The sequence below is a fragment of the Mus caroli genome, unplaced genomic scaffold (genome assembly GCF_978045245.1).
Source record: "Mus caroli unplaced genomic scaffold, Mus_caroli_1 scaffold_4, whole genome shotgun sequence".
Classification (NCBI taxonomy): Eukaryota; Metazoa; Chordata; class Mammalia; order Rodentia; family Muridae; genus Mus; species Mus caroli.
In genome coordinates, this window is record NW_028227259.1 from 142,221,678 (window position 1) to 142,246,383 (window position 24,706).

Consider the following 24,706-nt stretch of genomic DNA (forward strand, 5'->3'; position numbering starts at 1 on the left):
CTGACTGGTTTCCTCTAGGTTACTTAGCTACCTTCCTTACACAGCCCAGGACATACATACATCATACATACATACATACATACATACATACATACATACATACATACAAGGGGAGAATAAATCCTGCTTTTAATTAAGCAATTGTGTAAATTAATGATATAACACAAAACCCAGGCATGAAGTGGAGATAACTCAGCTATTGAGGTGTATGCTCTGCAAGCATGAATTCAGTCCCCCAAACCCACAATAAGAAAAGAAAAAAAGGAGCTGGCAAGATGGCTCAGCAGTTAAGAGCACTGACTGCTCTTCCAAAGGTCCTGAGTTCAAATCCCAGCAACCACATGGTGGCTCACAATCACCCATAATGAGATCTGACACCCTCTTCTGGTGAGTCTGAAGACAACTACAGTGTACTTATGTATAATAATAAATAAATCTTTTAAAAAAAGACAGCTACAATGTACTTATTGCTACAATGTACTTATGTATAATAATAAATAAATCTTTTTTTAAAAAGATAGCTACAATGTACTTATTGCTACAATGTACTTATTTATAATAATAAATAAATCTTTGGGCCTGAGTGAGCAGGGCTGATTGAAGCGAGAGAGGTCCTTAATTCAATTCCCAACAACCACATGAAGGCTCACAACCATCTGTACAGCTACTCATATACATAAAATAAATAAATCATTAAAAAAGAAAAAGCTGGGGCTGGAGAGATGGCTCAGTGGTTAAGAGCACTGACTGCTCTTCCGAAGGTCCTGAGTTCAACCACATGGTGGCTCACAACCATCCATAATGAGATCTGACACCCTCTTCTGGTGCATCTGAAGACAGCTACAGTGTACTTACATATAAAAATAAATAAATAAAAGAAAGAAAGAAAGAAAAGAAAAAACTAAGCATGGCAGTACTTGCTTATAATTCCAGTGCTGGAGAGGAAGAGACAGGAGGGACTTGATGCTTCTGGGGAGCCAGTTTAGCCTACTTGGTAACTTCCAGGCCAGGGATAGACTGTTTCAAAACAAGAAAATAAGACAGACAACATCTGAAGAATGACACCAGGAACTGTTCTAGTCACATGCACATGTATGACCTGTACTCACATACATAAAAGCCAGGCCTGAAGAATGCACACCTATGATCCTAGCACTGAGGACTCCAAGGCAAGAGAATTGCAAGTTCAAGGTCAGCCTGGGCTAGAGAAAAATGGAGGGAGAGAGAGAGAAGGAAGGACTGATATGTTCGTGCTTAGATGCAGAGAAAGCTGAGGGCGGTGGAGTAGTAAGAAACAATGGTTTCCCCGGGCTGGCAAGATGGCTCAGCGGTTAAGAGCACTAACTGTTCTTCCAAAGGTCCTGAGTTCAAATCCCAGCAACCACATGGTGGCTTACAACCATCTGTAATGGGATCCAATACACTCTCCTGGTGTGTGTCTGAAGACAGCTACAGTGTACTCATATAAATAAAAATAAATTTAAGAAAAGAAAAGAAAAAGAAACAATGGTTTCCACTCTCTGACACCCATCTCCCCCTCATTCCCACAGGAGATAACACTCTGCAGGCAGTAGGTACTGCTGGCCTCTTAGGAACCTGACAGGATTGGCAGACTCCACCCTTCACACATCTTCTCTCCCATCACCCAGGCCACCTCACCATCTCCCAGAGCAGCTCTCTGCCTAGGCAGGAAGACTCTGCTTGGGGAGTTTAAAATATTCTTTGTAAAGTGCTTTGAAAGAGAAAGAAGGAAAGCCTAGGCCAGGCTGTAACTGAACCCTGTGAGCCCACTCACGATGTTCACACAAGGAGAAAGAGAGCCAAGACAGATGACCTCGTTGCCAGGGGCCCAAGATTAAATAAATCACCAAAGCCAAGATCCCAGTGCCTCACCTTCCTTGTTTGTAGGCTACACCACACAGAAGTGGAGTAGAAGAGCCTCTGGGTGTGGGGAGGCCCTGTTTACTCTGCAAGGTGAGGAATGTTTGCACAAGGAGGGGAGTTAGCAGCAACCATCTGGCCATTCTCTGCCTGAGCATGAAGAATTTGCAGGCAGACCAGGCACCTTCTGTCCTCCTAAGGCCCTGGAGAGACAGCATGCCCTCCAAGTGTTCCTCTCTTCCTTGACAGATTTAAAGAAAATATTATAACATAGCTGTTGCTAAAATTCCTTCCTTGAGTGGTGGTGGGATGGACAGCATCTACTGCTTCTTCTGAGGTCTCAATGACAAACTGAAGTTTCATTGTGTTGAAGCTCAACCCAGGGTGAACTTTGAGTTTATTTGGCTTACTTACAGATGGTGGGTGAAGGGCTAATGGCAGGGGAATGGCTGACCCCAAAGCAGCCAAAGTCTTTTCTCTAAATGAATAATGACTTTATCTTTGGTAGTATAGATGGAGCTCTGTTCCTCTAGACTGCACAGCTTATTATATACTCTAGCCTTCCCAGAGGCGTCCCATGCCCCACACAATCCAATCCATGTACAATTGAGGCAAATTTCCATACAAATGGCTGGAAGGGATGGCTAGATAGTCAAGTGAGGATTCAATCTCTCTCTCTCTCTCTCTCTCTCTCTCTCTCTCTCTCTCTCTCTCTCTCTCTCTCTCTCTGTCTCTGTCTCTCTCTGTCTCTCTCTCTGTCTGTCACACAGACACACACACACAAACACACACAAACACACACGCACACACACCCTTCTCTGACAGAACATCAACCACAGTGAGCAAGCTCACATATTATCCATATTATCTTTTGCAAGCAGACAAAGCTGGTGTTAGGGAGACCCAATAGTTGGGCTCCAAGAACAGTGTTATAGAACATGATACCACATGACTGAGGGGAGGGCTTTTTTTTTTCTTTTTAGTTCTTTGTGTATTCTAGAAGTTTTGATGAGTTTGTTATATTGAACATTTATACATTTCCTTGTACATTTTTTGTGTTGTTTTGCTTTTCGAGAAAGGGATTCTCTGTATAGCCCTGGCTGTCCTGGAACTCACTCTGTAGACCAGGCTGGACCTGAACTCAGAAATCCCCCTGCCTCTGCCTTCCGAGTGCTGGGATTAAAGGCATATGCCACCATGCACGGCTCCTTGAACATTTTTACTCTTACACACTTATTAATATTTCTTCTTAGTGTTGCTGAGCTGTGCTCTTCTCTCCTAGTGACTTATAGCTAGGTTTTTTTAATTTGGATTTTCTTGGCTTTGTGTGTGGATTTGCTTTTCTATGTTTCTGCTGTTGTCATTTCTTGTTGGCTTTTAGTTTTCTGTTTTGCTTATTTTTCACTATTTAAATTTTTATCTTAGCTTTCTTTCTTCCCTTTATTTCTTCCCCCCAACCACCTTAGGTAGTATTTATGATTGTTACCTCAAATGGGCTCTGGGATCGATGTATGTGCTGTATTTCATGGTAACTGGAAAGATCCCGTTTGATGCTTGGAGCATACAAAAGCTGCTAAGGCAAATTTTTGCAGGAAAGTATTCTGTTCCCTCTAGACTGTCAGCAGAGCTGCAAGACCTGATTAGACTTTTACTGACGACCAACCCCAAACGTAGGCCCACTGTTGCTGAGGTTATGGTGCATCCCTGGGTCACAGAAGGCTCAGGGGTGTTCCCAGATCCTTGTGAAGAACAGACCCCCCTCAACCCAGACCCTGCGATTGTCAAAGCAATGGGATATATTGGGTTCCAAGCACAAGACATTGAAGATTCATTACGTCAGAGAAAATTCAACCTAACCATGGCGTCTTATTGTCTACTGAAAAACAGAATCTTAAGGAATGTGACAGGTCAACCCGGGCTCAGCCCGTGAACCCATCCGTGACCCCATTCCCTTCCCTTGTTGATACTGCTACTTCCCATCTCGGACTTCGGAGGAGAGGGACTGAACCCACATGTCCCTGGTCATCCGCCAATAGGCAAGGGTCTGTCTGTGGCAAGAGTACTACTAGTAAGAAAAGAGACAGAAGAGTCACTTGGCACGGTGTTCTCGGCAGGCCACGCCACACAACACCCAGAGTGGACCACACACACACCCGAACTAGGAGTGTACCCTGCATTTACTTACTGTTTTGCACAATCCAGCCCAACAGCAGCGATGAGAGCACAGAAGGCCACACCAGAGCCTCAGCAGCGGAGAAGCCTGTCCGCAGCAGGGGCTGGCCCAGAGGCATCAAGGGGTGGACGAGGAAGATAGGAAGTGCGATGAGGAAGCTCTGTTGCTGTATCCCATCCAAAAAGACATCTCACCTGGGGCAGAACAGAGTCTCCCCCAAAAAATAAGACACAGGAAGGGTGTCAGGAGAACAAGCATCCGGCACGGCCCAGGTACATTGCTGTATTTGAATGTATCTATGTCACTCATGTCTGTGTGAACTGGCAGATTATACTTATGTGTATGTATATGGTGTGATGCATGGGGAAGCTAGGTCTAGACACCATGGGATCATGGTTACAGCGAACCTGCCAACAGACCTAACATCCCAGAAGGCATCTCCTGTGTGTATCCTGCAAGTTGAACAAGGAGGAGAAATGACAATGAAGGGGGAGGAAGTGGGAGAAGGAAGAGGAGGAGATGCTGAGGGAGGAGAGGGTGGTATGGGTGGGAGCTGGGAGATGGGGGGAAGAGGTTCAGACCGGAGGAGGCAACTTGGGGGAGCAGTGTGAAACAGGGTAACCACAGATGGAGAGATGCCCTGTGCAGCTGAGGTTCTCAGAGTCCCTCTCACTTGTGCTGTTGCATTTTAGAAGATCACCAGAGGATGCCGGATGCTATGATTCTACAGTGATAGTATTGGAAAGGACCCATGTAGAGACAGGGACCTGCAAAAGGGAATCTTGTGGAAAGGCATCATGTTCCGGGTTCAGCGTGCTTCACTCAGAGCCCCGAATCCAGCCAGGGGATAAGAAAGGAAATGATGAAAAATCCCAGATGGCCTCCAGGATCACCATTCAGAGCAGGGGCTGAAAGCCTTATAAAAGCTGGTAGAGACAGACCGTCTGCCTACCCAGGGTCATAATCAGACTCCTCCTCTGAGAATAAAATACATGTTTGTGAAAGATGACCTCGGAGATTTTCCTGCCTCTTCTTTATTTTTTTTAAATAATCTTTTTTCTTTCTTTTTAAATATTTTTATTAGGTATTTACCTCATTGACATTTCCAATGCTATCCCAAAAATCCCCCATACCCTTCACCCCACTCCCCTACCCATCCCCTACCACATTTTGGCCCTTGGTTCCCCTGTACTGGGGCATATATAGTTTGCATGCTTCTTTACATAGGAAAACTGTTCCTGTGGTGTTCAAAATCCCTAGGAAGAATAACTTCACAGCACAAACCACCAGATCATTAAAAGTGCCTATGAAGGGACCAAGTTTTCAGGTACCTGAAGTGGGGAAATATAGGAGCTGGGTGTGGACTTTGGGTCCTTCTGGACCCAGCAGCATGATCAGAAGGACCAGAAAGAACATTAGATACCATCAGCTTGACCCACTTCCACAGAGGCAAGCACGGTAACCCTGTGGATTCCTGCAGATGCGGCATGAGTTGCATCCCAGGGTCTCTGCCTATGTAAGATCAGAGAGCCTGGAGTTAGCTAAAGGTCAGTGTCCCTTGGCCTCAAGGGAGAAGGGAGTTTGGATTCCAGCCCTAGCAGTCCGGTATTAAACAGTCCCCCTTAAATGCAGACAGCAAGGTCTAAATGAAGTTCACAGCTCCCCTGGCTTGAAACTGTCCTGTGATTGATACTACAAACCAGGAAGCAGGCACTTGAACATGAGATCAGCTACTCAGGCTAGGGAGGGCTCCCAGGGCACCTGATCTCAACTGCAATGTCAGAAGCTGAGGCACAAGGACCAGTGGTGGCAGGTTTTCTTTTCTGCTCTCAGGCCTGGCAATGAAGTCCACATATGATGATCATTCCTCCCGGTCATACTGTCTGCAGATATGAGGTTCCTCAAGAGAGGACTCAAAACCCCAGAAAAGAGTCTTCAAAAGGAAAGAGCTACACACTGCATTGCCCTCAGCACTCTGAAAAGCAGAGGCCCTTTCAGGGTTTGAGCCACTCAGAGCTCAATAGTTCGTGTCCTGGTACACTGGGTGCTCAGGAATAACACAGCAGCATGGGTTCTGTGACCTGACTGTGGTTCAGAGTCTGTTTCCTGTGTGTCAACAGCACAGCTAATCTGTTCATGGTGTCCACAGAGCTTCTGGTCTTCGCATATGCATGCTCCACCTTTGGACCTTAGAGTGCAAAGTGAGCCCTGCACGCAGCATGGACTTGGTTTTCTATACATCATGCCAACCTCTGTGTGTGATGACTGGGCAAGGGAGGGTGCCTTGGGGGGAGTGAGAGAAAGGAGAGAGAGAGAGGTGGGTAGAGAAATGGAGGGAGGGAGGGAGGAAGGGAGGGAGGGAGGGAGCTGAGAGAGAGAATGGAACAGGCTTGTATGTACATGGTCATGGGTATGTGCCACCATGTGTGTGGAGGTTAGAGGACATTTTTGTCAGACTTTACCTTCTACTTTGTTTGAAACTAGGTGTATGGGTTGATACTACATATGCCAGGCTACCTGGCTCACAAGCTCCCAGACATTTTCCTGTCTCTAATGCTTTCCCTGCTTCCTAGGAGCTCTGATATTGCAAGTGAGTGCTCAGCGTCCACATGCATTCAAACTCAGGCCATCACACTTTGCAGGGAAGGTGTTCTAACCATTGTCTATCCCCTAAGGCCCCTCCCATGTTTTTGATGAGAATCCAAAACGTTTGAAATTATGAGAAAGGCTTCTTTCTGTCATCCTCACAGGTGGTAATAAGGTGCCCTATTATATTTCATGAGCAGAGTTGGGGTCCAGGAATCACCCCACACACCACTCAGCCATCTCAGTCAAGCAGGGATAGTTTATTGAACATATACCCTGGGACTGATTGATCAGGGATGCAGATCAGACTCAGAAGTTTAGACTGCAACCCTGTTTCCCAAGGGTTGCTTATAAAAGGCAAAAACCACAGGAGCTCACGGCAACCATAAGAGCTCATACACAGGTGCAGGAAGTCTTGCCAGGCAGTTGGGTGGCTGGTTCTAGTCCATGCTTATTGTTGCTAACTATACAAAGCAATCCTAACTGACCTGAGTAGTTGTGATCGGCCCTAAAGGAGGGCTAGGGACAGGGGAGTTTCCAAGAACACCAAAGCATAAAGCTTAATGAGATATGCAGTTAATGGTTAGCTGGGTATGAGAAAGGCCCTCTGTAATAATGTAAGATGGCTGGCTACAGGTATAAACTGAAATGGCTACAGTAATGTCAGAAAGGCAGCAGGCACTTAGGTCTTAATGAGCAGGACCTTTTTTTTTTTTTTTTATGTTAAGTGGTGGCATCATCCTGGACCCTTCAGTTGGAATGCAAAGGTGACACACAGAGTGTAGACATGAGGACTTTAAAGCAGGTGGCACAGCAAATATTCCAACCAGAGACCTAAGGACATCAGCCCATCCTAGAGGTTTTGCTTTCTAAAAGCCTAATGTCAGTCTCCATAGCCCACCTAAGCCAGAGCCTTGAGTCCCTCCCAGCCCTGCCAGGACAGGTCCTGCTATGACCTCATGAGGAGTGATTATGATGCCGCCCAGCCAGCAGGGTTAAGCTGTGGCCACACCTAGATTTCTTTGAGTGTGTTGAGAGGAGTTGGTGGAGTTGGTGGAGTTTGGTGGAGTTGGTGGAGTTGGTGGTGCCCTTTGCGATTTCGTTGTATCTAGTGAGCTGTGTGTGGATTTTGTGTGTGATTGGTTTGTGTGTGAGCTTGTGTGTGTGTGTGTGTGTGTGTGTGTGTGTGTGTATAGATAAGTGTGTGTTTGGGAGGAGCGTTGCTTGTGTGTGTGAGTTGTGTTTTAATTATACTTGTGTGTGAGTACCTTTGTGTGTGTGTGTGTCTGTGTCTGTTTGTGTTTGTGTGTGTGTGTGTGTGGGTATACCCGTGGGTGACTGTAAGTGCACCTGTGTGTTTGTGCGCGAGTGTGTGTGTACGCATAAGAGTGTGTGTAGGTTCACGTGTAGTAGGTGTGAGAACACCTGTTGTGTTGAGGCCATCAGTCAGCTTGGCCATTGTTTCTAAGGTAAGCCATCTACTTTATTTTTTTAAGATTTTTTTATTATTATTTATTCAATTTACATTCCTATCATAGCCCCCTCCCTCCTCTTCTTCTAGTTCCACCTCACATGCCCCTCCTCCTCTAATTCTCTCCCCTTCTCAGAGAAAGGAAGTCTGACTCCTTAGGTGCCACCATGCCCTGGGACATCTAGTCCTAGCAGGACTAGCCTATCCTCTCCCACTGAGGCCAGAAAAGACAGCCCAGCTAAGGGAAAGGGATCCAAAGGCAGGTAACAGAGTCAGAGACAGCCACTGCTCCAGTTGCTAGGGGACCCAAATGAAGACTAAGCTGTACATCTACTACAAATATGTAGGGGGGCTAGGCCCACCTCTGCATGTTCTTTGGTTGGTGGTTCAGTCTCTTTGAGCTTCCATGTGACCAAGTTAGTAGACTCTGTAGGTCTTCTTGGGGTGTCCTTGACCCCTCTGGCTGGCTCAGTTCTATCCCCACTCTTCCACAAGACTCCCCAAGCTCCACCTACTGTTTGACTCTGCATCTCTGCATCTGTTTCCATCAGCTGCTAGATGAAGCCTCTCAGAAGAGAGTTAGGTCCTGTCTGCAAGTCATAGAGCATCCTTAACAGTGTTCTCTCTCATGGGGTGGATCTCAAGTAGGGCCTGTCATTGGTTGGCCCTTCCCTCAATCTCTGTTCCCTTTTATCCCTGAACAACTTATAGGTGGGACAAATTTTGGGTTGAAGGTTTTGTGGGTTGGTTAGTGCCTCCCTCCCCCTACTGGAAATGCTGCCTGGCTACAGGAGATGGCTACTTCAGACTCTCAAACCCCAGCTGCTAGAAGTCTCAGATAGCATTACTCTCATAGGCTCCCTAGAGTCTCCCCCTACCCCATCCCTGCCAAGTCTCCAACTCATCCCAGAGATGCATCCCCCACATCCACCATCTTCTGCCCCTCCCCCTGCTCTCCCCACACCTATCCCTACCCCTGTTCCCCTCCCCTACACCTCTCCCCTCAGTTCCCTCCTTCCATCCAACTCTATTTGATTTCCCCTTTGGAATGAGATTCAGGCAGGCGCTCTTGGGGGTCACCCTTGGTATTTACCTTCTTTGGGTCTGTTGATTATAGCGTGGCTCTTCTGTACTTTATAGCTAATATCCACTTATAAGTGAGCACGTACCATGTGTGTCTCTCTGGGTCTGGGTTACCTCACTTGGGATGATATTTTCAAGTTCCAACCATTGGCCTGCAAAGTTCATGATGCCTTTGTTTTTCATAGCTGAATAGTATTCCATTGTTTAAATGAAGCACAATTTATTTATCCATTCTTCAGTTGAGGGACATCTGAGTTGTTTCAAGTTTCTGGCTGTCATGAATAAGGCTGCTATGAATAGAGTTGAGGAAGTTTCTTGTTTTGGGTCTATGTCTGGGAGTGGTATAGCTGGGTCTTTGAAGTAGAACTATTCCTGGTTTTCTAAGAAAGTGCCAAATTGATTTCCAGAGTAGTTGTAAAATTTTGTACACCCCCCAGCAATGGAGAAGTGTTACCCTTGCTTCACATCCTCAACAGCATGTGATATCACTTGAGTTTTAGATCTTAGCCATTCTGATGGGTGTAAGATGGAATTTCAGAATGATTTGTATTTCTCTGATGACTAAGTATATTAACATTTCTTGAAGTGCTTCTCAGCCATTCAAGATTCCTCTGCTGTGAATTCTCTTTTTAGTTCTAGGCCCAATTTTTTGATTGGGTTGTTTGGGTTTTGGGGGGTTTTGTGTTTGTTTGTTTGGTTGGTTGGTTTTTTGGTTTTTTTGTTTTTTTTTTTTTAACGTTAGCTTCCTCTTGAGTTCTTTATAAATTTTGGATATCAGCCCTTTATCAGGGTAGGACAGTGAAGACTCTTTCCCAATCTAGGCTGTTTTGTCCTAATGACAATGTCCTTTGCTTTACAGAAGCTTGCAGTTTCATGAGGTCCCACTTATTGTTGATCTTAGTGCCTGATCCATTGGTGTTCTGTTCAGGAAGTTGTCTCCTGGGCTGATGAGTTCAAGGCTATCCTCCACTTTCTCTCTTTTTAGACCTTGTGTGTCTGGTTTTATGTTGAGGTCTTTGATCCACTTCAAAATCTGAAATGAAAATGACTCGGTTGACTGTTTTTACACTGGGTTTCTAAACACTGAAAGATGGTCCTTGTGTTTTACTGAACTAGCTACACAGTCTGTGGATATTGGAGGGTTTTGTTTTGTTTTTTGTTGCTTTTTTTTTTTTTTCCTGAGACAGGGTTTCTCTGTGTAGCCATGGATGTCCTCCAAAGAGCTCTGTAGACCAGGCTATCCTTAAACTCAGAGATCCACCTGCCTCTGCTTCCTCAGTGCTGGGACTAAATGTGTGCCACCAGCCTGGGGGTTATTTGAGTCTTGACCTTATATGCTTTGGATTTTATTTTCTGGTTTCTTTGCTTGGCTGGTTTTTGGCTTTCAGCGTTGATTGAGGTCTTTGTATGAAATTCTTTTTTGTTGTTATTATGTTTAACATTTGGTGGAATTTTGTGCCAGTTTTGTTGTTCTAGACTTTTGTTCTTCTAGATTTTCTTATTTATTGTATTTTTGGTTGTTTCATTTTTGGCTTTGTTTGGGGCTTTATATTTTGTTTTGTTTTGTTTTTGTTTTATTTTGTTTTTTTGAGACAGGGTTTCTCTGTGTTGCCCTGGCTGTTCTGGAGCTCACTCTGTAGGACAGGCTGGCCTCAAACTCAGAAATCTGCCTGCCTCTGCCACCCAAGTGCTGGGATCAAAGGTGTGTGCCACCACTGCCCAGCATTTTTATGGTTTTGAAAAGTTATAATATTTTTTGAGAATTTCAGACATCCATAAAATGTATTTGGATCCTAAACATCCCCTGCCCTTCCCTCACTCATCCCAGATCCCTCCCCACAGTCACTCCCACAACCCTCAAAATTCATGTACATTTTTACTATCCTGCTGTCATATGTTAATGAGTGTGGGGGCATCCACTGGAGTGTGGTTAATCTACCAGGAGCCACATCCTCAAGAAGGAAAATGACTCTCTTTTCTGGATGTCATCAACTGTCAATGTTCCCGGGATGGGTTAGTCTGGATGCAATGCTTGATTTGGGGCAGATTTCATGCTGGAGGCCACAGTTGCTGTGAATTCATGAGTGCACTGGTCTTGTCGATTCAAGAAGATAATATTTTGCTCTGGCCCTTCCCAATCCCTGTTTCTTACAATCTCTCTATTCCCTTTTTCGGTGATTGACACTGAGCCCTGGAGGGAGGGAAGTTAGGAGGGAGGAGGCAGGAAGGAAAAGAGAAGAAGGTACAATGAATGTAGACATCCCGGTTTTTGAGCACTTTGTTAACACTTACTCTCTAGTCTTTGACCAGTTGTGAGTTTCTGTATCGCTGCACAAGGAAATTCCTCTGAGATATGAGAGTTACTAATGAATGTAATTTCTCTGAGATATGAGAGTTGTAGTAATAAATACAGTAGCCATACCAGCTTATATCTTCCCATGGACAACTTCATGAGGGTTTCCAGCCCCCACATCCACCCACACCAGCATTGGTGCCTTAGCAATCTGATTAGAATAAGATAAAATCTCAAACTAGTATTAGTTTTCATCTCCCTGACGGCCATATATATGTACATTTCTCAGCCTTTTCCACGTCTTCTGAGAAAACCCTCTTCAATCCCTATCCCAATTATTCCCAATTATCCATTAGGTTCTTTTCTCCGTGATTTTTATTTTTTAGTTCTTTGTGTATTCTAGAAGTTTTGATGAGTTTGTTATGTTGATCATATATACATTTCCTTGTACACTTTTTTGTTTTGTTTTGTTTTGTTTTTTGAGACAGGGTTTCTCTGTATAACCCTGGCTGTCCTGGAACTCACTCTGTAGATCAGGCTGGCCCTGAACTCAAAAATCCCCCTGACTCTGCCTCCCCAGTGCTGGGATTAAAGGCTTGCACCACCATGCCCGGCTCCTTGTACATTTTTATTCTTACACACTTAGTAATATTTCTTCTTAGTGTTGCTGAGCTGTGCCCTTCTCTCCTAGTGACTTGCAGCTAGGTTTTTAATTTGGATTTTCTTGGCTTTGTGTGTGGTTTTGCTTTTCTGGGTTTCTTCTATTGTTATTTTTTGTTGGGTGTTAGTTTTCTGTTTTGCTTACTTTTCACTATTTAAATTTTTATCTTAGCTGTCTTTCTTCCCTTTATTTCTTCCCCCCAACCCCCTTAGGTAGCATTTATAATTGTTACCTCAAATGGGCTCTGAGAGTCAACGGATGTCAGAGAAGCTCAGATCCAAGCCCCCTTTCTCTGACATGAATAGTTTTCATGGTCAGTATGTGACACTAGAGACTCTCGGCCATGGAGGCTGCGCCAAGGTGAAGCTGGCCAGGCACCGCCTCACAGGCACTCACGTGGCTGTCAAAACCATTCAAAAGAGGGAGCATTGGTGCAACCCTGTCGTGTCTGAGGTAGAGTTACTGATGATGGCCGATCATCCGAATATCATCTCTCTCCTTCAAGTCATTGAGACCAAGAAGAAGGTATACCTCATTATGGAGTTATGCGAGGGTAAATCACTTTACCAACACATCCGAAAAGCTGGCTACCTGCAGGAGGATGAAGCACGCGCATTATTCAAGCAGATCTTAAGTGCCATGAACTACTGCCACAACCAGGGTATAGTTCACAGGGACTTGAAACCGGACAATATCATGGTTGAAAAAGATGGGAAAGTGAAGATCATTGATTTTGGACTCGGCACCCAAGTGAAGCCAGGGCAAAAACTCAACTTATTCTGTGGGACTTACCCATTTAGTGCTCCTGAGGTGCTCCTTAGCACACCCTATGATGGGCCCAAGATCGATGTATGGACTCTTGGAGTTGTGCTGTATTTCATGGTAACTGGAAAGATCCCGTTTGATGCTTGGAACATACAAAAGCTGCTAAGGCGAATTTTTGCAGGAAAGTATTCTGTTCCCTCTAGACTGTCAGCAGAGCTGCAAGACCTGATTAGACTTTTACTGACGACCAACCCCGAACGTAGGCCCACTGTTGCTGAGGTTATGGTGCATCCCTGGGTCACAGAAGGCTCAGGGGTGTTCCCAGACCCTTGTGAAGAACAGACCCCCCTCAACCCAGACCCTGCGATTGTAAAAGCAATGGCACATATTGGGTTCCAAGCTCAAGACATTGAAGATTCATTACGTCAGAGAAAATTCAACCAAACCATGGCGTCTTATTGTCTACTGAAAAAACAGATTCTTAAGGAATGTGACAGGTCAACCCGGGCTCAGCCCGTGAACCCATCCGTGACCCCATTCCCTTCCCTTGTTGATACTGCTACTTCCCATCTCGGACTTCGGAGGAGAGGGACTGAACCCACATGTCCCTGGTCATCCGCCAATAGGCAAGAGTCTGTCTGTGGCAAGAGTACTACTAGTAAGAAAAGAGACAGAAGAGTCACTTGGCACGGTGTTCTCAGCAGGCCACTCCACACAACACCCACAGTGGACCACACACACACCCGAACTAGGAGTGTACCCTGCATTTACTCACTGTTTTGCAAAATCCAGCCCAACATCAGCGATGAGAGCACAGAAGGCCACACCAGAGCCTCAGCAGCGGAGAAGCCTGTCCGCAGTAGGGGCTGGCCCAGAGGCATCAAGGGGTGGACGAGGATGATAGGAAATGCGGTGAGGAAGCTCTGTTGCTGTATCCCATCCAAAAAGACATCTCACCTGGGGCAGAACAGAGTCTCCCCCAAAACATAAGACACAGGAAGGGTGTCAGGAGAACAAGCATCCGGCAAGGCCCAGGTACATTGCTGTATTTGAATGTATCTATGTCACTCATGTCTGTGTCAACTGGCAGATTATGCTTATGTGTATGTATATGGTGTGATGCATGGGGAAGCTAGGTCTAGACACAGTGGTATGATGGTTACAGCGAACCTGCCAACAGACCTAGCTTCTCAGAAGGCATCCCCTGTGTGTATCCTGCAAGTTGAACAAGGAGGAGAACTGACCATGCTAGGGGGAGGAAGTGGGAGGAGGAAGAGGAGGAGATGCTGAGGGAGGAGAGGGTGGTGGTATGTGGTGGGAGCTAGGAGATGGGGGGAAGAGGTTCAGACCGGAGGAGGCAACTTGGGGGAGCAGTGTGAAACAGGGTAACCACAGATGGAGAGATGCCCTGTGCAGCTGAGTTTCTCAGAGTCCCTCTCTCCTGTGCTGTTGCATTTTAGGAGATCACCAGAGGATGCCGGATGCTGTGATTCTACAGTGATAGTATTGTAAAGGACCCATGTATAGACAGGGACCTGCAAAAGGGAATCTTGTGGAAAGGCATCATGTTCCGGTTCAGCGTGCTTCACTCAGAGCCCCGAGTTCAGCCAGGGGGTAAGAAAGCAAATGATGAAATCCCAGATGGCCTCCAGGATCACCATTCAGAGCAGGGGCTGAAAGCCTGTTCAAAGCTGGTAGAGACAAACCCTCTGCCTACCCAGCATCATAATCAGACTCCTTCTCTGAAAATAAAATACATGTTTGTGAAAGATGACCTCGGAGATTTGCCTGCCTCTTTTTTATTTTTTTTAACTTAATTTTTTTTCTTTCTTTTTTAATATTTTTATTAGGTATTTTCCTCATTTACATTTCCAATGCTCTCCCAAAAGTCCCCCATACCCTCCCCCCCACTCCCCTACCCATCCCCTACCACATTTTGGCCCTTGGTTCCCCTGTACTGGGGCATATATAGTTTGCATGCCTCTTCTTTACATAGGAAAACTGTTCCTGTGGTGTTCAAAATCCCCAGGAAGAATAACTTCACACCCCAAACCGCCAGATCATTAAAAGTGCCTTTGAAGGGACCAAGCTTTCAGGTACATAAAGTGGGGAAGTATAGAAGCTGAGTGTGGACGTTGGGTCCTTCTGGAGCCAGCAGCATGATCAGAAGGACCAGAAAGAACATTAGATACCATCAGCTTGACCCACTTCCACAGAGGCAAGCACGGTAACCCTGTGGATTCCTGCAGATGCGGCGTGAGTTGCATCTCAGGGTCTCTGCCTATGTAAGATCAGAGAGCCTGGAGTTACCTAAGATCAGTGTCCCGTGGCCTCAAGGGAGAAGGGAGTTTGGATTCCAGCCCTAGCAGTCCGGTATTAAACAGTCCCCCTTAAATGCAGACAGCAAGGTCTAAATGAAGTTCACAGCTCCCCTGGCTTGAAACTGTCCTGTGATTGATACTACAAACCAGGAAGCAGGCACTTGAACATGAGATCACTGACTCAGGCTAGGGAGGGCTCCCAGGGCACCTGATCTCAACTGCAATGTCAGAAGCTGAGGCACAAGGACCAGTGGTGGCAGGTTTTCTTTTCTGCTCTCAGGCCTGGCAATGAAGTCCACATATGACGATCATTCCTCCCGGTCATACTGTCTGCAGATATGAGGTTCCTCAACAGAGGACTCAAAACCCCAGGAAAGAGTCTTCAAAAGGAAAGAGCTACACACTGCATTGCCCTCAGCACTCTGAAAAGCAGAGGCCCTTTCAAGGTTTGAGCCACTCAGAGCTCAATAGTTCGTGTCCTGGTACACTGGGTGCTCAGGAATAACACAGCAGCATGGGTTCTGTGACCTGACTGTGGTTCAGAGTCTGTTTCCTGTGTGTCAACAGCACAGCTAATCTGTTCATGGTGTCCACAGAGCTTCTAGTCTTCCCATATGCATGCTCCACCTTTGGACCTTAGAGTGCGAAGTGAGCCCTGCACGCAGCATGGACTTGGTTTTCTATACATCATGCCAACCTCTGTGTGATGACGGGGAGCGGAGTGCTTTGGGGGGCGGGTGAGAGAAAGGAGAGAGAGAGAGGTGGGTAGAGAAATGGAGGGAGGGAGGGAGGGAGGGAGGGAGGGAGGGAGGGAGGGAGGGAGGGAGGGAGGCGAGAGAGAGAATGGAACAGGCTTGTATGTACATGGTCATGGATATGTCCCACCATGTGTGTGGAGGTTAGAGGACAATTTTGTCGAGACTTTACCTTCTACTTTGATTCAAACTAGGTGTATGGTTTGATACTACATATGCCAGGCTACCTGGCTCACAGGCTCCCAGACATTTTCCTGTCTCTAATGCTTTCCCTGCTTCCTAGGAGCTCTGATATTGCAAGTGAGTGTTCAGTGTCCACATGCGTTCAAACTCAGGCCATCACACTTTGCAGGGAAGGTGTTCTAACCATTGTCTATCCCCTAAGGCCCCTCCCATGTTTTTGATGAGAATCCAAAACCTTGGAAATTATGAGAACGGCCTCTTTCTGTCATCCTCACAGGTGGTAATAAGCTGCCCTAATATTTTTCATGAGCAGAGTTGGGGTCCAGGAATCACCCCACAAAACACCCAGCCATCTCAGTCAAGCTGGGATACTTTAGTGAACATATACCCTGGGACTGAATGATCAGGGATGCAGGTCAGACTCAGAAGTTTAGACTGCAACCCTGTTTCCCAAGGGTTGCTTATAAAAGGCAAAAACCACAGGAGCTCACGGCAACCATAAGAGCTCATACACAGGTGCAGGAAGTCTTGCCAGGCAGTTGGGTGGCTGGTTCTAATCCAAGCTTATTGTTGCTAATTACACAAAGCAATCCTAACTGACCTGAGTAGTTGTGATCAGCCCTAAAGGAGGGCTCGGGCCGGAGGAGTTTTCAAGAACACCAAAGCATAAAGCTTAATGAAATATGCAGTTAATGGTTAGCTGGGTATGACAAAGGCCCTCTGTAATGATGTAATGTGGCTGCTACAGGTATAAAACGAAATTACTACAGTAATGTCAGAAAGGCAGCAGGCACCTAGGTCTTAATGAGCAGGACCTTTTTTTTTTTTTTTTTGATGATAAGCGGTGGCATCATCCTGGACCCATCAGTTGGAATGCAAAGGTGACACACAGAGTGTAGACATGAGGACTTTAAAGCAGGTGGCACAGCAAACATTCCAACCAGAGACCTAAGGACATCAGCCCATCCTAGAGGTTTTGCTTTCTAAAAGCCTAATGTCAGTCTCCATAGCCCACCTAAGCCAGAGCCTTGAGTCCCTCCCAGCCCTGCCAGGACAGGTCCTGCTATGACCTCATGAGGAGTGATTATGATGCCGCCCAGCCAGCAGTGTTAAGCTGTGGCCACACCTAGATTTCTTTGAGTGTGTTGAGAGGAGTTGGTGGAGTTGGTGGAGTTTGGTGGAGTTGGTGGAGTTGGTGGTGCCCTTTGCGATTTCGTTGTATCTAGTGAGCTGTGTGTGGATTTTGTGTGTGATTGGTTTGTGTGTGAGCTTGTGTGTGTGTGTGTGTGTGTGTGTATAGATAAGTGTGTGTTTGGGAGGAGCGTTGCTTGTGTGTGTGAGTTGTGTTTTAATTATACTTGTGTGTGAGTACCTTTGTGTGTGTGTGTGTCTGTGTCTGTTTGTGTTTGTGTGTGTGTGTGTGTGGGTATACCCGTGGGTGACTGTAAGTGCACCTGTGTGTTTGTGCGCGAGTGTGTGAGAGTGTGTGTGTACGCATAAGAGTGTGTGTAGGTTCACGTGTAGTAGGTGTGAGAACACCTGTTGTGTTGAGGCCATCAGTCAGCTTGGCCATTGTTTCTAAGGTAAGCCATCTACTTTATTTTTTTAAGATTTTTTTTATTATTATTTATTCAATTTACATTCCTATCATAGCCCCCTCCCTCCTCTTCTTCTAGTTCCACCTCACATGCCCCTCCTCCTCTAATTCTCTCCCCTTCTCAGAGAAAGGAAGTCTGACTCCTTAGGTGCCACCATGCCCTGGGACATCTAGTCCTAGCAGGACTAGCCTATCCTCTCCCACTGAGGCCAGAAAAGACAGCCCAGCTAAGGGAAAGGGATCCAAAGGCAGGTAACAGAGTCAGAGACAGCCACTGCTCCAGTTGCTAGGGGACCCAAATGAAGACTAAGCTGTACATCTACTACAAATATGTAGGGGGGCTAGGCCCACCTCTGCATGTTCTTTGGTTGGTGGTTCAGTCTCTTTGAGCTTCCATGTGACCAAGTTAGTAGACTCTGTAGGTCTTCTTGGGGTGTCCTTGACCCCTCTGGCTGGCTCAGTTCTATCCCCACTCTTCCACAAGACTCCCCAAGCTCCACCTACTGTTTGACTCTGCATCTCTGCATCTGTTTCCATCAGCTGCTAGATGAAGCCTCTCAGAAGAGAGTTAGGTCCTGTCTGCAAGTCATAGAGCATCGTTAACACTGTTCTCATGGGGTGGGTCTCAAGTAGGGCCTGTCATTGGTTGGCCCTTCCCTCAATCTCTGCTCCATCTTTATCCCTGAACAACTTATAGGTGGGACAAATTTTGGGTTCAAGGTTTTGTGGGTTGGTTAGTGCCTCCCTCCCCCTACTGGAAATGCTGCCTGGCTACAGGAGATGGCCACTTCAGTCTCTCAAACCCCAGCTGCTAGAAGTCTCAGATAGCATTACTTTCATAAGCTCCCTAGAGTCTCCCCCAACCCCATCCCCGCCAAGTCTCCAACGCATCCCAGAGATGCATCCCCCACATCCACCATCTTCTACCCCTCCCCCTGCTCTCCCCACACCTATCCCTACGCTGTTCCCCTCCCCCACACCTCTCTCCCTCAGTTCCCTCCTTCCATCCAACTCTATTTGATTTCCCCTTTGGAATGGGACTCAAGCAGGCGCTCTTGGGTCATCCTTGGTATTTACCTTCTTTGGGTCTGTTCATTATAGGGTGGCGAGTCTGTACTTTATAGCTAATATCCACTTGTAAGTGAGCACGTACCATGTTTGTCTCTCTGGGTCTGGGTTACCTCACTCGGGATGATATTTTCAAGTTCCATCCATTGGCCTGCAAAGTTCATGATGCCTTTGTTTTTCATAGCTGAATAGTATTCCATTGTGTAAATGAAGCACAATTTCTTTATCCATTCTTCAGTTGAGGGACATCTGAGTTGTTTCAAGATTCTGGCTGTCATGAATAAGGCTGCTATGAATAGAGTTGAGGAAGTTTCTTGTTTTGGGTCTATGTCTGGGAGTGGTATAGCTGGGTCTTTGAAGTAGAACTATTCCTGGTTTTCTAAGAAAGTGCCAAATTGATTTCCAGAGTAGTTGTAAAATTTTGTACACCCCCCAGCAATGGAGAAGTGTTACCCTTGCTTCACATCCTCAACAGCATGTGATATCACTTGAGTTTTAGATCTTAGCCATTCTGATGGGTGTAAGATGGAATTTCAGAATCATTTTGATTTGTATTTCTCTGATGTCTAAGTACGTTCAACATTTCTTTAAGTGCTTCTCAGCCATTCAAGATTCCTCTGCTGTGAATTCTCTTGTTTAGTTCTAGGCCCAATTTTTTGATTGGGTTGCTTCGGTTTTGGGGGTTTTTTGTTTGTTTGGTTGGTTGGTTGGTTTTTTGGTTTTTTGTTGGTTTTTTTTTTTTTTAACGATAGCTTCCACTTGAGTTCTTTATAAATTTTGGATATGAGCCCTTTATCAGGGTAGGACAGTGAAGACTCTTTCCCAATCTAGGCTGTTTTGTCCTAATGACAATGTCCTTTGCTTTACAGAAGCTTGCAGTTTCATGAGGTCCCACTTATTGTTGATCTTAGTGCCTGATCCATTGGTGTTCTGTTCAGGAAGTTGTCTCCTGGGCTGATGAGTTCAAGGCTATCCTCCACTTTCTCTCTTTTTAGACCTTGTGTGTCTGGTTTTATGTTGAGGTCTTTGATCCACTTCAAAATCTGAAATGAAAATGACTCGGTTGACTGTTTTTACACTGGGTTTCTAAACACTGAAAGATGGTCCTTGTGTTTTACTGAACTAGCTACACAGTCTGTGGATATTGGAGGGTTTTGTTTTGTTTTTTCTTGCTTTTTTTTTTCCTGAGACAGGGTTTCTCTGTGTAGCCATGGATGTCCTCCAAAGAGCTCTGTAGACCAGGCTATCCTTAAACTCAGAGATCCACCTGCCTCTGCTTCCTCAGTGCTGGGACTAAATGTGTGCCACCAACCTGGGGGTTATTTGAGTCTTGACCTTATATGCTTTGGATTTTATTTTCTGGTTTCTTTGCTTGGCTGGTTTTTGGCTTTCAGCGTTGATTGAGGTCTTTGTATGAAATTCTTTTTTGTTGTTATTATGTTTAACATTTGGTGGAATTTTGTGCCAGTTTTGTTCTTCTAGACTTTTATTCTTCTAGATTTTCTTATTTATTGTATTTTTGGTTGTTTCAATTTTGGCTTTGTTTGGGGCTTCATATTTTGTTTTGTTTTGTTTTTGTTTTTGTTTTATTTTGTTTTTTTGAGACAGGGTTTCTCTGTGTTGCCCTGGCTGTTCTGGAGCTCACTCTGTAGGACAGGCTGGCGTCAAACTCAGAACCCAAGTGCTGGGAGCAAAGGTGTGCACCACCACTGCCCAACTTTTTTATGGTTTTGAAAAGTTATATTTTTTTGAGAATTTCAGACATCCATAAAATGTATCTGGATCCTAGACACACCCTGCCCTTCCCTCACTCATCCCAGATCCCTCCCCACAGTCACTCCTACAACCCTCAAAATTCATGTACTTTTTTACTAACCTGCTGTTATATGTTCAAGACTGTGGGGCATCCACAGGAGTGTGATTGATCTAACGGGAGCCACAACCTTAAGGAGGAATGACTCTCTTTTCTGGATGTCATCAACTGTCAATGTTCCTGGGATGGGTTAGGCAGGGTGCAATGCTTGATTTGGGGCAGATTTCATGCTGGAGGCCACAGCTGCTGTGAATTCATGAGTGCACTGGTCTTGTCGTGTCAAGAAGATAATATTTTGCTCTGGCCTTTCCCAATCCCTGTTTCTTGAAATCTCTCTATTCCCTTTTTCGGTGATCATCCCTGAGGCCTGGAGGGAGGGAAGTTAGGAGGGAGGAGGCAGGAAGGAAAAGAGAAGAAGGTACAATGAATGTAGACATCCCGGGTTTTTGAGCACTTTGTTAACACTTACTCTCTAGTCTTTGACCAGTTGTGAGTTTCTGTATCGCTGCACAAGGAAATTCCTCTGAGATATGAGAGTTACTAATGAATGTAATCTCTCTGAGATATGAGAGTTGTAGTAATAAATACAGTAGCCATACCAGCTTATATCCTCCCATGGACAACTTACATGAGGGTTTCCATCCCCCACATCCACCACACCAGCATTGGTGCCTTAGCCACCTGATTAGAATAAGATAAAATCTCAAACTAGTATTAGTTTTCATCTCCCTGACGGCCATATATATGTACATTTCTCAGCGGTTTCCACGTCTTCTGAGAAAACCCTCTTCAATCCCTATCCCAATTATTCCCAATTATCCATTAGGTTCTTTTCTCCGTGATTTTTATTTTTTAGTTCTTTGTGTATTCTAGAAGTTTTGATGAGTTTGTTATGTTGATCATTTATACATTTCCTTGTACATTTTTTTGTTTTGTTTTGTTTTGTTTTTTGAGACAGGGTTTCTCTGTATAGCCCTGGCTGTCCTGGAACTCACTCTGTAGACCAGGCTGGCCCTGAACTCAGAAATCCCCCTGGGTCGGACTCCCAAGTGCTAGGATTAAAGGCATACGCCACCATGCACGGTTCCTTGTACATATTTATTCTTACACACGTAGTAATATTTCTACTTAGTGTTGCTGAGCTGTGCACTTCTCTCCTAGTGACTTGCAGCTAGGTTTTTGAATTTGGATTTTCTTGGCTTTGTGTGTGGTTTCGCTTTTCTGGGTTTCTGCTGTTGTTAGTTTTTGTTGGGTTTTAGTTTTCTGTTTTGCTTATTTTTCACTATTTAAATTTTTATCTTAGCTGTCTTTCTTCCCTTTATTTCTTCCCCCCAACCCCCTTAGGTAGCATTTATAATTGTTACCTCAAATGGACTCTGGGAGTCAACAGAAGTCAGAGAAGCTCGGATCCAAGCCCCCTTACTCTGACATGGATAGTTTTCATGGTCAATATGTGACACTAGAGACTCTCGGCCATGGAGGCTGCGCCAAGGTGAACCTGGCCCGGCATCGCCTCACAGGCACTCACGTGGCTGTCAAAACCATTCAAAAGAGGGAGCATTGGTGCAACCCTGTCACGTCTGAGGTAGAGTTACTGAAGATGGCCGATCATCCGAATATCATCTCTCTCCTTCAAGTCATTGAGACCAAGAAGAAGGTATACCTCATTATGGAGTTGTGCGAGGGTAAATCACTTTACCAACACATCCGAAAAGCTGGCTACCTGCAGGAGGATGAAGCACGCGCATTATTCAAGCAGATCTTAAGTGCCATGAACTACTGCCACAACCAGGGTATAGTTCACAGGGACCTGAAACCGGACAATATCATGGTTGAAAAAGATGGGAAAGTGAAGATCATTGATTTTGGACTCGGCACCCAAGTGAAGCCAGGGCAAAAACTCAACTTATTATGTGCTACTTACCCATTTAGTGCTCCTGAGGTGCTCCTTAGCACACCCTATGATGGGCCCAAGATCGATGTATGGACTCTTGGAGTTGTGCTGTATTTCATGGTAACTGGAAAGATCCCGTTTGATGCTTGGAGCATACAAAAGCTGCTAAAGCGAATTTTTGCAGGAAAGTATTCTGTTCCCTCTAGACTGTCAGCAGAGCTGCGAGACCTGATTAGACTTTTACTGATGGCCAACCCCAAACTTAGGCCCACTGTTGCTGAGGTTATGGTGCATCCCTGGGTCACAGAAGGCTCAGGGGTGCTCCCAGACCCTTGTGAAGAACAGACCCCCCTCAACCCAGATCCTGCGATTGTAAAAGCAATGAGACATATTGGGTTCCAAGCTCAAGACATTGAAGATTCATTACGTCAGAGAAAATTCAACCAAACCATGGCGTCTTATTGTCTACTGAAAAAACAGATTCTTAAGGAATGTGACAGGCCAACCCGGGCTCAGCCCGTGAACCCATCCGTGACCCCATTCCCTTCCCTTGTTGATACTGCTACTTCCCATCTCGGACTTCGGAGGAGAGGGACAGAACCCTCATATCCCTGGTTATCCGCCAATAGGCAAGGGTCTGTCTGTGGCAAGAGTACTACTAGTAAGAAAAGATACAGAAGAGTCACTTGGCACGGTGTTCTTGGCAGGCCATGCCACACAACACCCACAGTGGACAACACACACACCCGAACTAGGAGTGTACCCTGCATTTACTCACTGTTTTGCACAATCCAGCCCAACAGCAGCGATGAGAGCACAGAAGGCCACACCAGAGCCTCAGCAGCGGAGAAGCCTGTCCGCAGCAGGGGCTGGCCCAGAGGCATCAAGGGGTGGACGAGGAAGATAGGAAATGCGATGAGGAAGCTCTGTTGCTGTATCCCATCCAAAAAGACATCTCACCCGGGGCAGAACAGAGTCTCCCCAAAACATAAGACACAGGAAGGGTGTCAGGAGAACAAGCATCCGGCAAGGCCCAGGTACATTGCTGTATTTGAATGTATCTATGTCACTCATGTCTGTGTCAACTGGCAGATTATACTTATGTGTATGTATATGGTGTGATGCACAGGAAAGCTAGGTCTAGACACAGTGGTATGATGGTTACAGCGAACCTGCCAACAGACCTAGCATCCCAGAAGGCATCCCCTGTGTGTACCCTGCAAGTTGAACAAGGAGGAGAACTGACCATGCTAGGGGGAGGAAGTGGGAGAAGGAAGAGGAGGAGATGCTGAGGGAGGAGAGGGTGGTGGTATGTGGTGGGAGCTAGGAGATGGGGGGAAGAGGTTCAGACCGGAGGAGGCAACTTGGGGGAGCAGTGTGAAACAGGGTAACCACAGCTGGAGAGATGCCCTGTGCAGCTGAGTTTCTCAGAGTCCCTCTCTCCTGTGCTGTTGCATTTTAGGAGATCACGAGAGGATGCCGGATGCTGTGATTCTACAGTGATAGTATTGTAAAGGACCCATGTATAGACAGGGACCTGCAAAAGGGAATCTTGTGGAAAGGCATCATGTTCCGGTTCAGCGTGCTTCACTCAGAGCCCCGAGTTCAGCCAGGGGGTAAGAAAGCAAATGATGAAATCCCAGATGGCCTCCGGGATCACCATTCAGAGCAGGGGCTGAAAGCCTGTTCAAAGCTGGTAGAGACAAACCCTCTGCCTACCCAGCGTCATAATCAGACTCCTTCTCTGAAAATAAAATACATGTTTGTGAAAGATGACCTCGGAGATTTGCCTGCCTCTTTTTTATTTTTTTTAACTTAATCTTTTTTTTCTTTCTTTTTTAATATTTTTATTAGGTATTTTCCTCATTTACATTTCCAATGCTCTCCCAAAAGTCCCCCATACCCTCCCCCCCACTCCCCTACCCATCCCCTACCACTTTTTGGCCCTTGGTTCCCCTGTACTGGGGCATATATAGTTTGCATGCTTCTTCTTTACATAGGAAAACTGTTCCTGTGGTGTTCAAAAGCCCCAGGAAGAATAACTTCACAGCCCAAACCACCAGATCATTAAAAGTGCCTATAAAGGGACCAAGCTTTCAGGTACATAAAGTGGGGAAGTATAGGAGCTGGGTGTGGACGTTGGGTCCTTCTGGAGCCAGCAG

At 45.8% G+C, this 24,706-nt stretch overlaps 2 protein-coding genes and 1 pseudogene across 2 annotated transcripts; all 3 read left to right on the forward strand.

Moving 5' to 3' along the window:
* The first annotated feature begins 3,388 nt into the window (after positions 1-3,388).
* LOC110294981 (sperm motility kinase 3A-like) lies at positions 3,389-4,281 on the forward strand (annotated as a pseudogene).
* An 8,104-nt stretch (positions 4,282-12,385) lies between these two features.
* On the forward strand, positions 12,386-13,924 carry LOC147005385 (sperm motility kinase 3A). Its single transcript, XM_085836334.1, has one exon. It carries the CDS (start codon positions 12,386-12,388, stop codon positions 13,901-13,903), a length of 1,518 nt encoding a protein of 505 aa, XP_085692460.1. The 3' UTR covers positions 13,904-13,924.
* An 8,140-nt stretch (positions 13,925-22,064) lies between these two features.
* Positions 22,065-23,666, forward strand: LOC147005386 (sperm motility kinase 2B-like). The gene has a single exon (XM_085836392.1). It carries the CDS (start codon positions 22,080-22,082, stop codon positions 23,664-23,666), a length of 1,587 nt encoding a protein of 528 aa, XP_085692518.1. The 5' UTR covers positions 22,065-22,079.
* The last annotated feature ends 1,040 nt before the right edge of the window (positions 23,667-24,706 follow it).

Coding starts and splice junctions, on each gene's coding strand:
- LOC147005386 (XM_085836392.1), top strand. CDS start 22,080: ATGGATAGTTTTCATGGTCAATATGTGACACTAGAGACTCTCGGCCAT.
- LOC147005385 (XM_085836334.1), top strand. CDS start 12,386: ATGGGCTCTGAGAGTCAACGGATGTCAGAGAAGCTCAGATCCAAGCCC.